Source organism: Suncus etruscus, chromosome X, assembly GCF_024139225.1.
Source record: "Suncus etruscus isolate mSunEtr1 chromosome X, mSunEtr1.pri.cur, whole genome shotgun sequence".
Lineage (NCBI taxonomy): Eukaryota > Metazoa > Chordata > Mammalia > Eulipotyphla > Soricidae > Suncus > Suncus etruscus.
Genome location: NC_064868.1, coordinates 54,259,042 through 54,282,017, shown reverse-complemented (window position 1 = coordinate 54,282,017; position 22,976 = coordinate 54,259,042). Strand labels below are relative to the sequence as shown.

Below are 22,976 nucleotides of genomic sequence, written 5' to 3'. Positions count from 1 at the left end.
TAGCTGTCTTATAAGTATAGTCTAGAGCAGGGGTCTCAAACTCAATTTACCTGGGGGCTGCAGGAGGCAAATTCGGGGTGAACCTTGAGTGTAAAGTCAGTAGTAAGCCTTGAACATTGGGGGGTGTGATCCAAACAACTAAAACAAAACAAAACAAAAAAGATTCCTCTAGGGCAGGGCCACAAAAAGTTGTACGAGGCCATGAGTTTGAGACCCCTGGTCTAGAGTGATCTCTGAATTCTCCTGTGCTGGCTCTTGTTTTCTTCTGCCAGTCTTCTAATCTAATACATACATTATATTTCTGCTCCTTTTCTTACTTTGTATCCTTTGAATGAAGACTGAGATGAAAAATTAAGATAAAAATTTTGCTTTGGGGCCTATACCCAGAAATGCTTCGGGACTACTGCTAAGCTACTTCTCAGTGCTTAGGTATTATTAAGAAGCTATAAAAGTATATCTGGTGCCCAGCATAGGAATCAGGCCTTCTGCATACAATAGATACCCAGTACATTGAGCTCTCTCCAAACCTGAGATAAAAAATTTGAAAAGGCTGAAAATATTCTCCATAAATCAACCAGAAGTTCAGAATATAATTCAAAATTATGATTAATGGATCAAAATAATAACAGTAGGGAAGGCATCTACTTCAACACAGCCGATCAAGGCTCAATCCCTGCCATCCTATATGGTACCCCCAAGCCAGCCAAGAGTGATTTCTGAGCACCACCAGTGTGACCATAAACCAAAAAATAAAATCTTCCTTCAGAAAAAATAATAGGCACTCTTAATTTAACTTTTAATGCACACTGAGCTTTGATTTCTGGGAGTGATTTTTCCCACAGGCTTTCTTTCCTGTATGTGTTCTCTGATGTACAATAAGATTTGATTTCTGGGTAAAGGCTCTCCCACATTCTGTACATTTATAAGGTTTCTCTCCTGTATGAGTTCTTTGATGTACAGTGAATGTTGATTTTTCTCGGAAGGCTTTGCCACACTCACTACATGGATAGGGTTTCTCTCCTGTGTGTGTTCTCTGATGTATTATGAGCTGAGATTTCTGACTAAAAGCTTTCCAACATAGCGTACATTCATAGGGTTTCTCTCCTGTGTGAATTCTCTGGTGTATGATGAGCTTTGATTTTTCTCTAAAGGCTTTGCCACATTCATTACATTTATAGGGTTTTTCTTCTGTATGAATTCTTTGATGTATAATGAGATATGACTTCTGAGAAAATGCTTTTTCACATTCATTGCATTCATAGGGTTTCTCTCCTGTATGACCTCTCTGGTGTAACATGAGATAGGATTTCTGAGAGAATGCTTTCTCACATTCATTACATTCAAAGGGTTTTTCTCCTGAATGAATTCTCTGGTGTACACCAAGATTAGATTTTTGAGTGAAGGTTTTCCCACACACATTACATTCATAGGGTTTCTCTCCTGTGTGAGTTCTTTGATGTACAATAAGAGTTGACTTTTCATTGAAAGACTTTCCACATTCAGCACATTTATGAGGCTTTTCTCCGGTGTGAGTTCGCTGATGTATAATAAGAGTTGACTTATCACTAAAAGTTTTCTTACACTCATTACATTCATGTGGTTTCTTTCCTGTATGAGTACTATGGTGTATGATTAGGTCAAGCTTTTGTATAAAAGATTCCCCACATTTAGTGCATTCAAAGGTTTTCTCTCCTGCATGTGTTTTCTGATGGACAATGAGATTTGATTTCTGAGTGAAAGCTTTTCCACATTCATTACATTCATAAGGTTTCTCACCTGTGTGAGTCCTATAATGAATAATGATGGTTGACTTCTCTCTGAAAGCTTTTCCACATTCAGGACATGCAAAGGGTTTCTCTCCTGTATGAGTTCTCAGGTGTATAATAAGCTGAGATTTTTGGCTAAATGCTTTTCCACATTCAGTACATCCAAAGGGTTTCTCACCTGTATGAGTTCTCCAGTGTACAATGAGGTGTGATTTCTTGTTGAAGGTTTTCCTACATGCAGTGCATTCAAAAGGCTTCTCTCCATTTTTAATTCTCTGATGCAAGCTTAGAACTTTATTTTTCTTGAGGACCTTCCCACACTCTTTATATCCATAACGTTTTACTCCAAGATTTGTTTTCTCAAATTCATTATGAAGGAATAATTTTGCACATCCATTATCATATTTCTCTCCTACAGAGCTGCTACTAAACAAGTCTAAATTATCTACCATATTATTTCCAAACGACTCAGGTTTATAAGGTCTTTGTATGGAAGAAATAAGGTTTGTACACAGATGAAAAGTAGTGCCAAATTCATTATAACCATTCTTGATGGGGGTAAATATTCTCTTGTTAGGGAATCCAATATCCATCAACAAGCAATTATCTTCATTTTCCTGGTATTGTCTCTCAATCTGTTCTTCTATTTGGTATAATCTCTCAATCTGTTCATCAACATGATATTCTTCTGAAATAAAAAGTATAATAAGACATTTTTATAACCTAACAATAGGAAAAATACATTCTTTAGAAACTTCCTGCCATATGAAAGCCGATACTATCTCAGTTTCTAGAGAATCTTTATTATGAAATTGTTGCATCTTTATTAAGTGATGATTAAATCTTTCCTAGATATTTCAATCATTTTGGGTATCTTAACCTAGGATATGAACTCTTAGTTGTACTCTAGTTATACTATATCCACATAGATAGAATATAGTGTTAATTCATTGACTTAAATCTTAAAATGTGGGGTTGGAGCTGGGCTGGAGCAGTATGTAGGGGACTTGCCTTGACATAGCTGACCCAGGTTCAATCTCTGGCACCTCAAATGTTCACCCGAGCCTTCCAAGAGTGATACTTCAGCATACAGTAGTAAGCTCTAAGTACTTCTAGATGTGGCCCAACAACTAAACAGAAAAATAATAAAATATTTGGGACGGAGAGATAGCACAGCGGTAAGGTGTTTGCCTTGTATGCGGAAGGGCGCTGGTTCAAATCCCGGCATCCCATACGGTCCCCCAAGCCTGCCGGGGGCAATTTCTGAGCGTAGAGCCAGAAATAATCCCTGAGCATTGCCAGGTGTGACCCAAAAACCAAAAAATATATATTATCAATGCTGAATGCACATTCTCAATGAATAATAATGCCCTAAAATAATTTACCAAAATCAATGAATTTACCAAAGCAGTGAATAACCTAAAATCTTTTCACAAGCTAAATTTACCTTTCTATGTATCCAAGTTTTGGACCAGGTATAGCCCATAATAATTTTTAAGTACAAACTTAAAGGCAAAGTATATCCTTTCAAAAGAAAAAAATGTAACATGTTATCTCTTGACTAGGAACCCAGGTTGTTTTATTCATTTTCCTTAAACTTCTTAAACCAAAATCAAGCTGAAATTTTTCTAAACTAGTTAACGAGTAGTTCTACATTTAAAATTTTTATTGGGAAAAAATATTAGTAGATCAATTGTCAAAATTTAACATAAAGATATCCAAATTATTAAAGTGTTTCTCACACTCAAATTGCAACTTAAACTCAGTCAAAATTATACAATTGAAGGCTAACTAAAATATTATGAATAGGTAGATTAGTAAATTAGTATTCGAACATGAATTCCTCAATAATGCTTAAAATATTTTATTAATTTAATGTATATTATTTAGATTTAAAACAAACCATTTATACATCTAAATAAAAACTGCCATAGGAAATGTAAACAAATGACGATTTTTGTACACTGTATGAGTTTAACTCAATTATGAATAACTTTATCTATGAAAAAACTATTATAAACATCCTTGTAACCACATTTAAATTGAAAAAATTGCAACTTACAGCTTTGAGAAATAATTTCCTAAAATTTCTGCATGCTCTATGTTTAATTACTTAGTGGATGACTCTATTTAAAATTAAATTGCAGTAAATTGTACTAAGCACTAAAAGAATGCTAATTTTTAGCTTTTGATGTATGTGTAAATATATAAAGCAGCTGAAATTATAATTTGGAGTAAGAGATGCATTAGTTTAATTCATAATAAAGATCAAGTAATAAGTAAATACTTGGGTTTATAGTTCTACAAATGATACTTTAAAAGAAAATTAGTCACCTTTGATGCTATATAATTTTATATATTAAAGGAAATGCATTTTAGAAGTATTTCACTCAACACAAATGGAATAGCAGAATATGATTTTAATATTAAATAATTTGTATCTAAGCAATAATCACTAATGAATCATGAAAAAGAGACAACCATCCACTGTACATAGTAAAATCCTGTATCTGAACAAGCTCTAAGTGCCAAGTTTTAAGAAAAAGCAGAGGATTGAGGAGTATATAAAATATACCAAGGATTCTTAACCAGGAAATACAGAATGTGGGATCTTAATGAATAGTGAATTAAAAAATAAAGACATGATATGTGAGACCAGTAGGAGCAGCCATAAGCAGTGGCCAGAGATTTCATTTAAAAGGTGCTAATTGGAAAATGGGAAAATCTTACATATAGTAAGTTCTTATCTAATAGGGAGAGTAACTCATAAATTTTATAGTGCAGGGCTGCCTTTCACATTGAATGTTTGTCATAGAGACTTGACTTTGGCCTCAATGGATAGGATAGCTATTGTATAACCCAGAACCTCAGATCCCAACATTGGTACCTGAAAAGTTTATGGCATCAGCACCAGAAATAAAACTTCCCCTGGAGGCCCATGTGCCACCCTGGAATCAACCTGACGATGACAAGGAAACAGTTACAACTTGATATGCAGGTAAGTCACCCTACCTCACCACCCAACGGTGAGATGAAATTGGAAGACACTGTCCTAGGATCTGTGCAAGAACCAAGATCTCTAAGTACACAAGACTGACTACAACTGCAACTATGCAGAATTTGTCCTAGGGCCAGGAAAAAAGACTTAAACCTAGGCTTCATCCTAGGACCTATGCAATAAACAAGATTGCTAACTATAGAAGACTGACCTTGACAACCACAACTGAGCAGAACTATCTCTGGGATCATAAAGAGAGAGATTGGGGTTAGATAACCAACAAATTTGGGACTTGTAGTCAGTTTTTTGACAGCTTGGTACATGGGTGGAGACAGCCTATATCTCTTTGGCTGGTAGAATTTATTCTTTAATTTCCACAATGTTTGCTGTGCCTATGCAAAAATAAAGAAAGCCACATCTGCCCCTCTAGCTCTACCCCCTTTCTTCTTTTCTTTTTTAATTTTATTTATATTATATATAGAAGCTCCTGCCTTTTTCATAAAATCATAGAACTTGAGCCATTTTCATCTGTCTCATATTTCTATGTCTTCCTACAAATTGAGGGGGGGAAGTGAATTGGACCCAGGGGCCAAATGGTCCCAGGAGCATTGAGTGGTAAAAAAAAAGAGATCACATCTAAAAACCCATCCCAAAGTCAATGAAAATAGAATCAAGAGACCCAAACTACAACAAGCTACACACAAAATGGACCTGTTACACTGGTAGTCCTGGGAGCAAAGGGTGGAGGTATAGGATGCATGTGATGAACTAAGGTAGAGTGAGGTCAACACTGGTGGTGAGAGTGGCCCTAAATCACTGTCTCTGGTACTAAATGCCTGAAATACAACTATGAAAGACTTGCAATTCACAATGATCTCAATAAAAATATAGTGCTAGTGGAATCAACCTCCAGACCAGAAGTAGCTGTCTGTCAATTGTGGTTAGAGTTTAGGCGGGGGAAGCCCAAAATTCTGAGATGGGTGAGACCAGTAGGAGCATAAGCAGTGACCAGGAATTGGTTTTAAAAGCATTAGTTGGGGGGCCAGCAAGGTGGCGCTAGAGGTAAGGTATCTGCCTGGTAAGCACTAGCCAAGGAAGGACCACAGTTCAATCCCCTGGTGTCCCATATGTTCCCGCCAAGCCAGGGGCAATTTCTGAGTGCTTAGCCAAGAGTAACCCTTGAGCATCAAACGGGTGTGGTCCGAAAAACCAAACAAAAGCATTAGTTGGAATCAAACCTCTGGTCCTTGAAACCATAGGTAACTGCCTATCATTTTTGGGTGGAGTTTGAGAAAAAACAAGCCCCAGTTTAAATCCAGCTAAGGTGGGTGTGAATAGCAGGAATAGTCATAAGCAATAGTCAGAGACTGAATTTACGAAGTGCCAGTTGGAATCAAACCTCTAGTACATAAATCCAAACACAGTTGCGTGCTGGTTGTGGGCAGAGTTTGGGGGATGAGACCAGCAGGAAAAGCCATAAGCAGTGGCCAAATATTAGATTTAAAGAGTGCCAGTTGGTATCAAATCTTCAGTATGTGAACACAGATGCAGCTGCCTTTCGGTTGTGGGAAGAGTTTGGGGGGTAAGCCCCAGTTTGAATCTAGGTGAGACGAGCAGGAATGAAACTGAGCAGTGAAGAAAGATTGAATTTTAAATGTGCCAGTTGAAACCAAACTTCCAAGATGAAGCTGTCTGTTGAGAGAAAAGTTTGGGAAAAACAAGCCCCAGTTTGAATCCAGCTGAGGTGTGTAAGACCAGGAGGGAAGTTGCTCTGCTTTACTCCATGGCTGTGCATTTCTTCCAGTCAAGGAGCTGCACCACAACACTTAAGAACAGTGCCATACACCAAAGATCACAATGAGAAAACTACACAAAACCAAAACACAACTTGTTACTGAAAGTGCTAATTCTGGAGACCAAACACCTGCCGCCTACATTAAATCTCCAATCAGGACTTTATATATATATATATATATATATATATATATATATATATATATATATATATATATATATATATATGTTAAGGATGTTCAAAGAACTTACATGATGGAATGAACAACTAATGAGATTCAGGATGATATAAGAGTAGAAATGAGAAAACTACCAACTGGAAAGCCTCACCAGCAGAGTTGCAGCTGCTGAGGACATAATCAGTGATGCAGAATATTAGCTGCATGAAACCTCCATACAAGAGAAGAGACTGCATTAAACCTCCATACAAGAGAAGAAGCTAGACAAAATACTCAAAGAAAGTAAACAGATGTCAATAAATGTCTGAAGTAACCTCAATAGAAACAACATAAGAATTATTGTGGTCTCAGACACTGGAAAAAAAAAACCATAAATAGTCAACAGTCAGGGACATAATTGATAAGAAATTCCAAACTAAAACATGCATGCAAGCACATACTGGATGCCCAAAGAGTACCAATTAAAGAGACACAAAGAAAAGCAGCCCACGGCACATACTACTCATGATGATGAAAACCAGATAGGGATAGAATATTGAAAACTCCAACAAAAAGGTAGCATTTAATCACATGACATTTATTTATCTCGAAGTCAATGGTTCACTCAAAGTCAATGCATCAATTAAAAGACAGAGTGGTAAAATGGATCAAAATATTAAATTCAGGGCCAGAGAGATAGCATTGAGCTAAGGCATTTGCCTTTCATGCAGAAGGACGGTGATTCAAATCCCGGCATCTCATATGGTCCCCCGTGCCTGCCAGGAGTAACCCTGAGTGATGCCAGGTGTGACCACCACCACCACCCAAAAAAAAAAAAAAAAAAATATATATATATATATATATATATATATATATATATATATATATATGCAGAGCAAGCATAGACACTAACTCAAAGGGTGGAGGATAATTATTCAAACAAAGAACTCCCTTAAAAGGCAGGTGATCATTATCACTATGTGCCTTAAATATTACTGTGAAAGATTTGTAATTTACTATGACCACAATAAAAAAATCAGGTGAGGTGCCAGAGCGATAGCACAGCTGTAGGGTGTTTGCCTTGCATGCAGTCAATCCAGAAAAGACAGTGGTTCGAATCCCAGCATCTCATATGGTCCCCCAAGCCAAGAGATATTTCTGAGTACATAACCAGGAGTATCCCCTAAGTGTTACCAGGTTTGGCCCAAAACAAACAAAAAAAGGGCAGGTGAGGCCATATTAATATCAGTCAAGACAGATTTTACCCTTAAAAGGCTATAAGAGACAGAGATGGGGCAGGCTTCTGGCAGATCTCTGTATGTGCCAGAGGCCTCTTGGCCCGGCCTAGGGTAGGGGGGCCCGGACCTGGGTCACCCGACCCCCCTCTCCCTCTTTCCTCTGGATCCCCAAGGTGGGTTCCTGGGAGGACCTGATGGGGCACCCTGGGTTTTCCCCACTTCCAGGCCAGATCTGGAAATTGGCTTAGGGGGTGGTGTTTGATCTGGGGGGTGGCAGATAGCTGCTCAGCTATACTCAGGCTGTCACTGGCAATTTCATACCAGTCTACATGTTGCAAACCGCGCGGGGGCTAGCGCCCCTGCTTGAACATATAATCCTCCCAACCATCAGTACCCCAGATTTTCCCTTCTTAACTTCAGAAACACACAGTTCTAATCTCAGATCAAAGACATACAGTGGATCTAACAATCCCAGAACTATTTAGAAGGACATAAATTGAACACATATCTTTTGAATATTTTATGTGTATTTTCTTTAACAGCTATAACTTTCTCTATATATTCTTCTACCATGATGTTTCTATCCACTTTTCATCTTGTCTTTCCTTTGTAAGCTGTTCAGTAAGGATTGTTGGTGGAACTGTCCCTCAGTTTAATGCCTATGATTGAACTATGTCATGGAAATTGCTGGTCTTGTTCCTATTGCCTCCAGATGCACTGATAACGCTACATGGCACTAATCCTTGTTTGCATAGACACATTAAAATGGGAAAACACTATACATACAGATAAGTTCTTATCTAATAGAGGTAGAAACACAGAAATCTCAGTTCAATGTACCTTACACCCTGAACATTGATATAATGACCTGGCACAGGTCTCAGAAGAATGGGCATCCTCCATTCACGCCGGAACCAGGCAAGCTATCTACGAAACATCCAAGGTCTTTTATAGCAACAACTGGAAGCAATCTTCTACCAGGAAAGACACTACCAAGGGTCTGACATCAACCTCCTAAAAAGAGACTTCCCTTTACACTGAGAAGACTTGACAACAACAATGACCTGCTCTACAGGACATGGTTCTCTCTATTGCCCCTTAAGTGTAAGGTGAAACGAGAGGATGCTCTGCACCATCCTGACTGCAATATGGGATATGCAGACTCCAGGATCTTTAATACAGAAGCATGATACCAACAACAGAGACTACGTGAGGAATGGAGATGTATTGCCACTACAGACGATGACTTGGATTGGACAACTAGTTTGCCTGGAGCCCAGAGTCAGTCCTGTGCCAGGAAACTTCAGGGGTAGGGTCTCCTTGTATTTAGGCCATAATGTTTCTTTCCATGTCCCTTATATTTTGGTGGGCCTATGCAAACAAATGCCATAACACCGGTTTTTACTATGTTCCCTTGACTCCAATCCTTAAGAAAAACAACCCACTAAAAATCTTGAGGTTAACTTAAACTAGTAAGCATGCGCATGGAACTAGATGAATGTACTTTGCCCTCAATGTTTAAGGAGTTACATAAGTCTAATGTCTTTAGATTATATTATGTGCTGCTAAGAAATAGTATGTACTACAACTGAGGATTTGAGAGACAAAGTAATTGTATTGTACATGGGTTCAGTTTTGCTTTTCTTAAAGTTCTTTGGCTGAAAGTTCAAGGCTGGGATATCATCAATGGGACTACCGAGAATTCTGTTTATGGGTGATTCTGCTTCCACTGTAACTTTACCCTCTCCTCTTTCTTTGCATCTTTGTTGTCATAATTAAAATTTAAAAAAAAGAGACAGAGATGGATAATTCTTTTTTTTTGGGGGGGGTCACATCCAATCGCGCTCCAGGTTACTCCTGACTCTGTGCTCAGAAATCACACCTGGAAGGCTTGGGGGACCATATGGGATGCCAGCATTCAAACCACTGTAAGTCCTGGATAGGCTGAGTGCAAGGCAAATGCCCTGCCACTGTGCCATCTCTCTGGATTCTAGATGGATAATTCTTAATAATCAAGGGATATCTACAACAGGAAGAAATCTATCTCCTTAAAAATATATGTACCCAATGAGTGGCCAACAAAATATTTAATACAATTGCTGATAGATTTTAAGATATCAAAAACAATAAAATAAAAGTGGGAGAAAAGTACGCCTGCCCAGTGGGGCCAAACTGTGAAAAATTGTGAGTGCTGCCTGTGTGTGTCTGTCTCCTGTCCTGTCGCGTGAAACTCTTGGGAGTGGGCCGAAAAGAGGCTCCAGAAAACTAACTCTCCCAGAAGCTCATTCTAGGGCGGGAATGCCAAGGAACTGCTTCATAATGTGAAAACCGGCGATAAGCAGTACTTTGCAGAAGCCAGGTCCCCTGTTTGTGACATCAGGCTGGGAAAATCTACAAAACTACGCCTGCGCATTGGGGCCCGACTGTGAAAAATTGTGAGTGCTGCCTGTGTGTGTCTGTCTCCTGTCCTGTCATGTGAAACTCTTGGAAGTGAGCCGAAAAGAGGCTCCAGAAAAGCACTTTGCTCCACTTCGCTACACGGCCGTGCGCTCTTTCTAAGGAAAGAACACCATTGTAACAAGAAAAAAAAATCACACTAAGAACTGTGCTGGATCACTGAAGCCCAGCATTTTCTCCGGACTGTCTTCTCTGCTGCATACTCAGGCCTAAGATTTGATCCTGTGAAAGGCTTCATCCATGGAGGACTCCCCTCCCTTGGAGGCAAGTCAACCCACCCAGAAAAGGTGGAGCCAGAGGAGTGTGGCTGCCTACATCATTTAGCCAATGAATACCACCACAACACGTAGAAAAACCCACAATAATTAATCTCTTCAAGGCGTGTCTCGCTGAGGCGTGTGTTTTCTGTTGGAGTTGTGGATTGTGCTGGTTTCTTTAGCTTGGCAGACATTTGGGGACTTCTCCTGGCATCCCCTGACGGCTTGCCTCGGCTGAGGTGAGTGTTTGGGGGCCGGAGTTGCGGATCAGGCTGACTGCTGGACCCCTAGGCCCGGCAGACATTTTGGGACCTCCCCCAGCCTGCATAAACCTGGGAACTTTGACCTCCTTCAGCATTAATCTCTTCAAGGCGTGTCTCGCTGAGGCGTGTGTTTTCTGTTGGAGTTGTGGATTGCGCTGGTTTCTTTAGCTTGGCAGACATTTGGGGACTTCTCCTGGCATCCCCTGACGGCTTGCCTCGGCTGAGGTGAGTGTTTGGGGGCCGGAGCGCGACCGCGCACTCCACCTAGCCAATGAGTACCACCACAACACGTAGAAAAACCCACAGCGTAAGCGTGACAATGGGGAGACTACGCAGACCAACTTCAACCATAGAGAATGAAGATGGAAACTCTGATGACCCAACAACGACCAACTACCTAAGCAGTCTTTCAGAAATGGAGTTTAGAGACGAAATATGGAGGTTGCTAACAGATATCAAAGAAAGTATAAATCAGAACACTAATAAAAATCAAGAGAATATGAAGATAGAAATCAGAAAACTCCAAACTGAAATATCAGATCAGATAACAGGTCTGAAAAACTCAGTAGACGAATTGAAGAACATAATGGATGAGCTTTCCAACAGGTTAATAGCAGCTGAGGATAGAATTAGTGCTTTAGAAGACGAGATGCATAACAACTTTACACAGCAGAAGAGATTGGAAAAAAGCCTCAAATCAAATGATCAGACAATGGAAAATTTACTCAAAGAATATGAGAAGATGAAAATAGAAGTCTTTGATAAGCTCAACAGAAACAACTTTAGAATCATTGGAGTTCCAGAGACCCAAGAAGAAAATCTTCAGGAAGAATCAATGGTTAAGAACATCATCACAGAGAAACTACCAGAGCTAAAGAAAACATGTGACCAAATCCTGCATGACCGAAGAGTACCAGCTAAAAAAGACCCCAGTAGAAACACCCCAAGACATCCTAGTCACCATGATGAAACCCACCGATAGAGATAGAATACTGCAAGCAGCAAGATCGAAAAGGGAAATTACATTCCAGGGAGCATCCTTGAAATTTACAGCAGACCTGTCACCAGAAACACTCAAGGCCAGAAGGCAGTGGTGGGACGTAGTGGCAAAACTCAATGAAATAAATGCTTCGCCAAGAATATTGCACCCAGCAAAACTAAGTTTCAGGTTTGACGGATGTATACACGGCTTCACAGATAAACAACAGCTCAAAATCTTTGCAGACTCAAAACCAGCCTTAAAAGAAAAACTAAAAGATCTACTCTAAAAACAAGACAGAACAAAAAACACACCAAACTTCTACACAAAGATGGCAATAAATCCCATGACAATTATTTCTCTCAATGTCAATGGACTAAATGCACCAGTTAAGAGGCACAGAGTGGCGAAATGGATCAAAAAACTGAAGCCAACCTTCTGCTGTCTACAAGAAACACACCTGAATAGTGAGAATAAACATAGACTCAAAATCAAAGGCTGGAGGAAAATCATTCAAGCAAACAACACCCTTAAAAAAGCGGGGGTGGCCATACTAATATCAGATGACACAAACTTTATACTCAGAAAAGTTGTAAGGGATAAAGATGGATATTATGTACTAATCAAGGGATTTGTACAGCAAGAAGAAATCACTCTCCTAAACATATACGCACCGAATGAGGGTCCAGCAAAGTATTTAATACAATTGTTGACAAATCTGAAGAAGGATATCAATAATAACACAATAATTGTGGGAGACCTCAACACAGGCTTGTCAACACTTGATAGGTCAACCAAATGGAAACCCAACAAAAATATACTAGACCTGCAAAGAGAAATGGATGAAAGAGGCCTAGTAGATATATATAGGGCACTCTATCCTCAGAAACCTGGATACACATTCTTTTCCAATGTACATGGATCATTCTCCAGGATAGATCACGTGCTGGCACATAAAACATAACTCCATAAAATAAAAAAGATAGACATTTTGCAGGCTGCCTTTGCTGACCACAAGGCTCTGAAGTTAGATGTGAACTGCAAAGGGACACAGAAGAAAAAATTTAACACCTGGAAGTTAAACAGCCTCATACTCAATAACCAGTGGGTCCGAGATGAAATCAAGGAGGAAATCAAAAGGTTCCTGGAAACAAATGACAATAAAGACACAAACTATCAGAACTTATGGGACACAGCAAAAGCAGTACTGAGAGGAAAATTTATAGCTTTGCAAGCACATATCAGGAAGAAGGAGCTTACCTGAGTAGCTTAATGACACAGCTAATAGAACTAGAAAGTGCTCAACAAAAGGACCCAAAAATAGGGAGACAGAAGGAAATAACAAAGCTGAGAGCAGAAATCAACGAAGTGGAAACCCAAAAAACAATCCGAAATATCAACGAAAGCAGAAGTTGGTTCTTTGAAAAAATAAACAAGATTGATAGACCATTGGCAAAACTCACAAAGCAAAAGAAAGAGAAAAACTTGATAACGCGTATTAGAAATGAAAAGGGGGAGATCACTACAGATACTGCAGAGATTCAAAGGGTATTCAGAGAATACTTTGAGAAACTCTATGCCACTAAATATGAGAACCTGGAAGAAATGGATAAATTTCTGAACTCATATAACCTTCCATGGTTGAATAAAGAAGAGGTAGCATAACTAAACACCCCCATCACTATTGAGGAAATTAAAACTGTAATCAAAAATTTACCCAAAAACAAAAGCCCAGGCCCTGATGGATTCACGAATGAATTCTTTCAGACCTTTCAAGAGGAACTACTACCAATTCTGGCCAGGCTCTTTTATGAAATCGAAAAAACAGGAATACTTCCAAATAGCTTTTATGAAGCCAACATCACCTTAATACCAAAACCTGATAGAGATGCTGCCAAAAAAGAAAATTACAGACCAATATCCCTGATGAACACAGATGCAAAGATCCTCAACAAAATCCTGGCGAACAGGATCCAGTGCCACATCAAGAAGATCATTCACTTTGATCAAGTAGGTTTCATCCCAGGAATGCAAGGATGGTTTAACATCCGTAAATCTATCAATATAATACACAACATAAACAACAACAAAAATAAAAATCACATGGTCATATCAATAGATGCAGAAAAAGCATTTGATAAGGTTCAACACCCATTCTTGATGAAAACTCTCAGCAAGATAGGAATAAAAGGAACCTTTCTCAATATAGTCAAAGCCATCTACCAGAAGCCAGTGGCAAATATTATCCTCAATGGAGAAAAACTAAAATCCTTTCCTCTAAATTCTGGTACAAGACAAGGCTGTCCTCTCTCACCACTCCTATTCAACATAGCACTGGAAGTACTTGCTATAGCGATTAGGCAAGAAAAAGATATCAAGGGAATCCAGATAGGAAAGGAAGAAGTCAAGCTCTCACTGTTTGCAGATGACATGATACTCTACTTAGAAAACCCTAAAGACTCTACCAAAAAGCTTCTAGAAATAATAGATTTGTATAGCAAAGTGGCAGGATACAAAATTAACACACAAAAATCAATGGCCTTTTTATACACTAATAATGATAGGGAAGAAATGGACATTAAGAGAACAATCCCATTCACATTAGTTCCACACAAACTCAAATATCTTGGAGTCAACCTGACTAAAGATGTGAAGGATCTATACAAATAAAACTACAAAACACTGCTCCAAGAAATAAGAGAGGACACGCGGAAATGGAAACACATACCATGCTCATGGATTGGCAGGATCAACATCATTAAAATGGCAATACTTCCAAAAGCATTGTACAGATTTAACGCGATTCCTCTAAAGATACCCATGACATTTTTCAAAGAAGTTGATCAAATACTTCTGAAATTCATCTGAACAACAAACAACCTCGAATAGCTAAAGCACTCCTTGGGAAAAGAAATATGGGAGGCATTACTTTCCCCAATTTTAAGTTGTATTACAAAGCAACAGTTATAAAAACAGCATGGTATTGGAATAAAAACAGACCCTCAGATCAGTGGAATAGGCTTGAGTACTCAGAGAAGGTTCCTCAGACATATAACCACCTTGTTTTTGATAAAGGAGCAAGAAATCCTAAATGGAGCAGGGAAAGCCTATTCAACAAGTGGTGTTGGCACAACTGGTTAGCCACTTGCAAAAAAGTGAACTCAGACCCACAGCTAACACCATGTACAAAGGTAAAATCCAAATGGATTAAAGACCTTGATATCAGAACTGAAACTATAAGGTATATAGAACAACATGTAGGTGAAACACTCCAGGACATTGAGACTAAAGGCATCTTTAAGGAGGAGACAGCACTTTCCAAGCAAGTGGAAGCAGAGATAAACAGATGGGACTATATTAAGCTGAAAAGCTTCTGCATCTCAAAGGAAATAGTGCCCAGAATACAAAGGCCACCCACTGAGTGGGAGAAATTATTCACCCAATACACATCAGATAAAGGGCTAATATCCAAAATTTACAAGGTACTGACAGAACTATACAAGAAAAAAACAACTATCCCCATTAAAAAATGGGGAGAAGAAATGAACAGACACTTTGAAAAAGAAGAAAGGCAAATGGCCAAAAGGCACATGAAAAGATGTTCAACATCACTAATCGTCAGGGAGATGCAAATCAAAACTACTATGAGGTACCACCTCACGCCACTGAGATTGGCACACATCACAAAAAAGGAAAACAAGCAGTGCTGGCGGGGATGTGGAGAGAAAGGAACTCTTTTTCACTGCTGGTGGGAATGCCGTCTAGTACAACCTTTATGGAAAGCGATATGGAGATTCCTTCACAAACTGGAAATTGAGCTTCCATACGATCCAGCTATACCACTCCTAGGAATATACCCAAGAAACACAAAAATACAATACAAAAATCCCTTCCTTACTCCTATATTCATTGCAGCGCTATTTACAATAGCCAGACTCTGGAAACAACCAAGATGCCCTTCAACAGATGAGTGGCTGAAGAAACTGTGGTACATATACACAATGGAATACTATGCAGCCATCAGGAGAGATGAAGTCATGAAATTTTCCAATACATGGATGTACATGGAATCTATTATGCTGAGTGAAGTAAGTCAGAGGGAGAGAGAAAGACGCAGAATGGTTTCACTCATCTATGGGCTTTAAGAAAAATGAAGGACATTTTTAACAGTATCTCAGAGACAAGAGAGATGAGGGCTGGTAGGTGCAGCTCAGGACATGCAGCTCATCACACAGAGTGATGAGTGCAGTTGCAGAGATGACTACACTGAAAACTATCATAAAATGTGAATGAATGAGGGAAGTAGAAAGCCTGTTTCGAGTACAGGTGTAGGGAAGTAGGGAGGAGGGAGATCTGGGAAATTGGTGGTGGGAATGTTGCACCGGTGAAGGGGGGTGCTCCTTACATGACTGTAATCATACAACTATAATCATGTTTGTAATCACAGTGTTTAAATAAAGATAAAAAAAAAGAAAAACCCACAATACAAGTGTGACAATAGGGAAACAACGCAGGCCAGCATCAGACATAGAGAATGAAGATGACAATTCTGATGAACAGATAATGACCAACCAACTAATCAATCTCTCAGATAAGGACTTTAGACAAGCAATATGGAAGATGCTCAGAGAACTCAAAGAAACCATGGATCAAGTTGAACAGAACACTAACAAGAACCAAGAAAATATGAAGACAGAAATCACAAAACTCCAAACTGAAATAAGATGTCAACTAACAGGCCTGAAAAACTCAGTAAACAAAGTGAATGACAAAATGGATAAGCTCTGGGACAGGGTAACACAAGCTGAGAATTGACTTGGTGCTGTGGAAGATGAGATAAATAACAATTCCATACAGCGGGAGAGATTGGAAAAAAAACTTAAAGCAAATGAACAGACAATGGAAAAATTAGTCAAAGAATGGGAACAGATGAAAATAGAAGTCTATGATAAGATCAACAGAAACAACTTAAGAATCATTGGAGTCCCACAGACCCAGGAAGAAAATTTCCAGGAAGAATCAATGGTCAAGAACAACATTAAAGAGAAACTTCCAGAGCTAAAGAATATATGTGATCAAATCCTGCATGCTTGAAGAGTACCAACCAAAGGAGACCCCAGAAAAAATACCCCAAGACACATCTTATCACAATGACGAATCCCACAGATAGAGACAGAATTCTGAAAACAGCAAGATCAAAGAGGGAAATTACATTCAAGGGAGCATCCTTGAGATTTACAGCAGACCTGTCACCACAAACACTCAAGGCCAGAAAGCAGTGGTGGAATATTGTGACAAGACTGAATGAAATGAATGCTTCACCTAGAATACTGTACCCAGAAAAACTTACATTCCGGTTTGACGGAAGAATACATGGTTTCACAGACAAGAAAACAGCTCAGAAACTTTACAGACTCATAACCAGTCTTAAGAGAAAAACTGAAAGACCTAATTTAAGAGAAGACTAACCAAAAGACACACCAAATTTTGATATAAAGATGGCATTAAATTGCAGGAAAATTCTTTCTCTCAATGTCAATGGACTAAAGGCACCAGTTAAGAGACACAGAGTGGTTAAATGGATCAAAAAACTCAATCCAACCTTCTGCTGCCTACAAGAAATGCACCTAAATAGTCAGAACAAACATAGACTCAAAATTAAATGCTGGAGGAAAATTATCCAAGCAAACAACACCCATAAAAAAGCTGGAGTGGCCATACTAATATCAGATAATACAAACGTTATACTCAGGAAGGTTGTAAGGGACAAAGATGGACATTTTATATTAATCAAGGGGTATGTAGAACAGGAAGAAATCACTCTCCTAAAAATATATGCACCGAATGAGGGGCCAGCAAAATATTTAATACAATTGTTGTCAAATCTGAAAAATAATATCAATAACAACACAATAATTGTGGGGGACCTCAACACGGCTTTGTCAACACTGGATAGACTGAAACCCAACAAGAACATACTAGACCTAAGGAGAGAAATGGAAGAAAGAGGCCTACTGGATATATATATATAGGACACTCCATCCCCGGAAACCTGGATACACATTCTTCTCCAATGTACATGGGACATTCTCCAGGATAGACTACATGCTGGCACATAAAACATACCTGCATAATATCAAGAGGATAGAAATTTTGCAGGCTACCTTCGCTGACCATAAGGCTCTGAAATTATTTGTGAATTCCAAAGGGACACAGAAGAAAAACTTTAACACCTGGAAGTTAAACAGCCTCATACTGAATAACCAGTGTGTCCGAGATGAAATCAAGGAGGAAATCAAAAGGTTCCTGGAAACAAATGATAATAAAGACACAAACTATCATAAGTTATGGGACACAGCAAAAGCAGTACTGAGAGGAAAATTTATAGCTTTGCAATTACACATCAGGAAGGAAGAAGGGGCTTACCTGAGTAGCTTAATGACGCAGCTCATAGAACTAGAAAGTGCTCAACAAAAGGACCCAAAAATAGGGAGACAGAAGGAAATAACAAAGCTGAGAGCAGAAATCAACGAAGTGGAATCCCAAAAAACAATCCAAAAGATCAACGAAAGCAGAAGTTGGTTCTTTGAAAGAAATAAACAAGATTGATAGACCACTGGCAAAACTAACAAAGAAAGAGAGAGAGAAACTTGATAACTCATATTAGGAATTAAAAAGGAGAGATCACTACTGATATGACAGAGATTCAAAGGGTAATCAGAAACTACTTTGATAAACTCTACGCCACTAAAAATGAGAACCTGGAAGAAATGGATAAATTCTTGGACTCTTATAATCTTCCACGGTTGAAGGAAGAGGATGTAGCATATCTAAACACCCCCATCACCAATGCCATCTAGTCCAACCTTTATGGAAAACGATATGGAGATTCCTCCAAAAAACTGGAAATTGAGCTCCCATATGATCCAGCTATACCACTCCTAGGGATATATACTAGGAACACAAAAATACAATTCAAAAATCCCTTCCTGACACCTATATTCATTGTAGCGCTATTTACAATAGCCAGACCCTGGAAACAACTAAGATGCCCTTCAACAGATGAATGGCTAAAGAAACTGTGGTACATATATACATCGGAATATTATACAGTTATCAGGACAGATGAAGTCATGAAATTTTCCTATACATAGATGTACATGGAATCTATTATGCTGAGTGAAATAAGTCAGAGGGAGAGAGATAGACACAGAATAGTCTCACTCATCTACGGGTTTTTGTTGGAGACAGTGTCCTGTCAAAGGATCAATTTTTCTGTCTTCTGTCTTTTATGCAGCCTTTTACCTAAGGCTGCCCATCTGCTGACTTTGCTGTAAGCTTTTGAGCTAACAGGAAAGGTATTTCACAGCTGAAGGAGATTTTTCTTTGAAGCCAAAGAGAAAAGTGAACACCCCCAATGCTAGTTCCAGATCTAGACCACTCCCTTTAGCTTCTTTCCGGAGTTAATAGCTACCTTCAAAAACCTGCCCCCTTTACAGACTGATGTTAGCCCAGATAAGCAGGCTGCAGATCCCACTTTGGAGACATAAGGTCTCCCTCCCTTCTGAATATTTTACTGCCTTTGTTCTATAACCTTCGCGCCAAAAAAGTATGATTGACATGTCCTTTTTCCTGCCCATTTCTCCTCCTCTATATAAGAGTTGCTGAACCCAATAAAGGTACCTCTGATCGGATATCTCGCCTGAGGTCTTCATTTACTAACCTCTCTCAGATTTTTTACAGGTGTGGTTGTTCTTTTAACCCAGCCAAATAAAAGTGCGGAAGTCCAAGAGCCTCCCAGCCGTTTCCCCGCTGGCCGGGCCCCTCCGGGGGGCTTTAGGACCCCGCATTTTGGCGCCCAACGCTGGGCTCGGAGACCACCACACTCGGACGACCAGAGAACGGCGTGTCCGGAGCTGTTTCATAAAACGAGGAAGAAAACCCCATCCGGGTAAGTGTAGAAACAGTCAGCCTTGATCAATATAAACTGCAGTATATTCGTCGTCCCCCCGCCGCCCCCTAATTGGCTTTTGGGGGCTTCACTCATTGGATCCGCGACCATGAGTGTTACGCTAACTGAACTTAAATTCATTTAAAATACACAGTCTGAATTAAAAAGCAGACGCGTAGAGGTTACCAAAAAAGATATTTGTAATTTCTTAATGTTTTGTTCATGATCATTGCCAGAAAGTGTTCCGAGGTTCCTGTCACTTTAAATCTCTCAGTTCCCTCCCTCCTTTAACCCTTCATCTTCGCTTCTGCTGCTTCAACCTCTGTGCTAATCCTGTTAAAGCCGCCGCTTTTTTCCCTTAGCTGCTCCCGCCGTCGGGCGGGCGAAAATCCTAGTCTCTGAGCTCTTAAAGAAACAACACACTTTTTCCAGGTCCTAGCTTGTCAGCAGCTCCGGGCCTAAAAGTCACTCTCCAAAGTGCTAACCCCCGCCGCCACTCCCTTCTCTACGCCTGCACCCCCCTCAGCCCCCCGCGGGGCAAAGTGCCGGCGAGCAAAAAGCTGCAGGCTAATGGATGCTGCAGCCGGTTCTATCAGGCCTCACCTTGCCATTACGGTGGGAGGCAAACCCTTTACAGGCCTTCTTAACTCTGGTACAGACATTACCTGTTTCTCCTCTATTAACTGGCCCACTAATTGGCCTACGACAAGCTCCCATGACACTATCTTTGGGGTCGCAGGCACCGTCACACAAGCCCTTGTCAGCGCCAATGAATTGCTGTGGCAGGACGACAACGGAAACACTGGCTTTATTCGCCCATATATTATCCCTGACCTGCCCATTAACTTGTGGGGCAGAGACCTCATGAAGCAAATGGGTGTCTTTTTCATTAAGTTCAAAAATTCTGCGGTTTTGAAACAAGTAATACGTTAGGGCTACACGCCCTCTACAGGCCTAGGTAAAAATTTACAAGGCATTCCCAAACCCATTTAGCTCGCCCCCATTCCTGAACGCCTGAACTAAATAAATTTGTTCATAAATTAATGTTCATAAAATTAAACCTTAAGTAGCTTTGTCCTTTTTCTTAATTTCAAGCCTAATTTTAAACTCAAAGGTAAGTAAAAATAATTTTGCATTTTCCAAGTTTAATCTTAAATTGTCTCTGTTCATGTTATGGTTAGCCTTTTTTAAAATAATATTGTTAATTAGTATCATAAAAGTAACTAAATTTTATAAGCAAATTAACAAGTATTAAAAATAATTTTGGTCTTAAGCTCTAGGTGTGAAAATACATCAAATGCCTTTAACTATATTTTATAATGTCTGAACATCTTGTTAATTTGGTATCTAATATTTTTTACAAATTATTCACTTTAAGTCTTCATAGTAAAAACAGTTGTTTGTTTTTTAAAGTCAGTTTTTTATACCTTTAATAATCATAGTTCATGCTCTCGTGTTTAATCATAAAAATTTTAACACTTTATTACAGCTGTCTTACTATTCTACTGTGAAACCAATTTATAACAAACCTGTTCCTTTACAGCAAATAATATCATACTTCAAAGTTAAAACTCCTTCTACAGTGCTCATTTTTTAACTGCTAACATTTTCCTTCATGTTTTAAACTTCAAATTACAATTGTTTTAAAAATGTTTGGTATTAAAGATAAACCTTAAAATTTATTTTCAGCAGTTCCATTCCAGCTACATTAAAATAATTTTTTTTCTTCTTCTTTTCTCTCACATATATGCCGGCTAAATACTTTCAAAGCGCTTGTCAATTTTTCTAATGCAAGTTTTCATTCAATCCTTTTGTTCATGTGTGCGTGTTATGAGTGAGAGTGGCCACAATGTTGTGTTTCATGTTGTTTTTGTTCTGTCTGTTTATTTGTTATTTTTGCATTTCATAATAAATACAATTTTTATAGCCTTATCCATTTTTAAAATTTCAATTAATTTTTTTATCTGGCTTAGTCTAGTCATCTATAAACTGTGAAATCCTGCCAAAAATCCTGTGCTAAGCTAGCTTTGTCCTATCAGCATGGCATAAAAAGTGGGAATTGGTAAACCCCAAAATTCTCAAATGGCCATCAGGAATAACTTTTTCCTGGAGAATTTCTGGACTTTGCAATCCCCAACTTTCTATGTGTAGTTAAGGCCAAAAGTATAAGGCCAAATGTAATTAAAAAAAAGCATCTAGCTTTAATATAATAACTATAAGTTTAATAAAAATCATTTAGGTTCAGTTTTTAAGTTTTTAAAAAAATTTAGCTATTGTTAATTATAAAAATTTTTTCTTGTGCTAAAGTCTAACAATGGTCAGAAGGCATTCCCGTGGCATTCAAAAATAACCATTTTGTCTCCTGCCAAGCAGTTTCCTTAGCCTCTTGCAGTCCTCTCTTCATCCAGCCCACCATTCCTGCCGAACCTGTTTCTAACTGACTCTGCCTAAAGGAAATGCTAAATGATACTCTGCCTGGCAGCCCTTCTATAAACCTTCAGCATGCCCACTGCTACCAACGACCCTGCTAACCTCCACTGGGAAGCTGAAACTCATCAAGGCACAACACTTCCATCTTCATTGAAGCCCCCAACTCCACTGAACATTCTCCCAATATTGTTACTGAAATGTTTCTTGCTTATCATAACTATTAGCTTTGTTAATGCCTAGATTAACCATCAAACCTGTTGGTCCAGTTTCCACCCCGAACCTCATCCTGCAGCTGGTCAACGCCTCCACCATCACCAACCCTGCCTGCTTTGGCGACCCCCTGCCTGTCTCTGACCCCTTCGCTCTGCAATCCAGCCCCAAGCCTCACTTCAGCATCACCTTGAAACAGGTGGTGAAACTTGGACTTTGCCTTTTGGTACCCAATATGATTCCCCCTATTGAAAATTGTAATCAAATTCTTGTCATTAATTCCTCCTTTCAGTTCATAATTGCCCCCAATTTAACGTTTCCTGCCTGTTTTACTGGTTTATCTCCCCACATTGTTTCACATTTGTTTTTTCAGTCCTAAAACTACTGTGTTTTCATTGTTTTAATGCCTAACTTACCTGTCAAACCTGCTCTCACCCTAGCCTTATTCATAGGCCTGGGTGCTACCGGTGTAAGC

General features: G+C 39.1%; 1 protein-coding gene across 1 annotated transcript in view; it reads right to left on the bottom strand.

Annotated features, from left to right (window-relative positions):
• Nucleotides 1-225: 225 nt before the first annotated feature.
• The window catches only part of LOC125999330 (zinc finger protein 182-like), a 33,708-nt gene continuing 10,957 nt past the window's right edge, over nt 226-22,976 (bottom strand). The window contains exons 4-5 of the mRNA XM_049767409.1: nt 8,379-8,386; nt 226-2,425 (exon numbers count right to left, since the gene is read on the bottom strand). Of these exons, the coding sequence (XP_049623366.1) occupies nt 797-2,425; nt 8,379-8,386 (1,637 nt within the window). The 3' untranslated portion in view covers nt 226-796. The remainder of the gene's footprint in view (nt 2,426-8,378; nt 8,387-22,976) is intronic.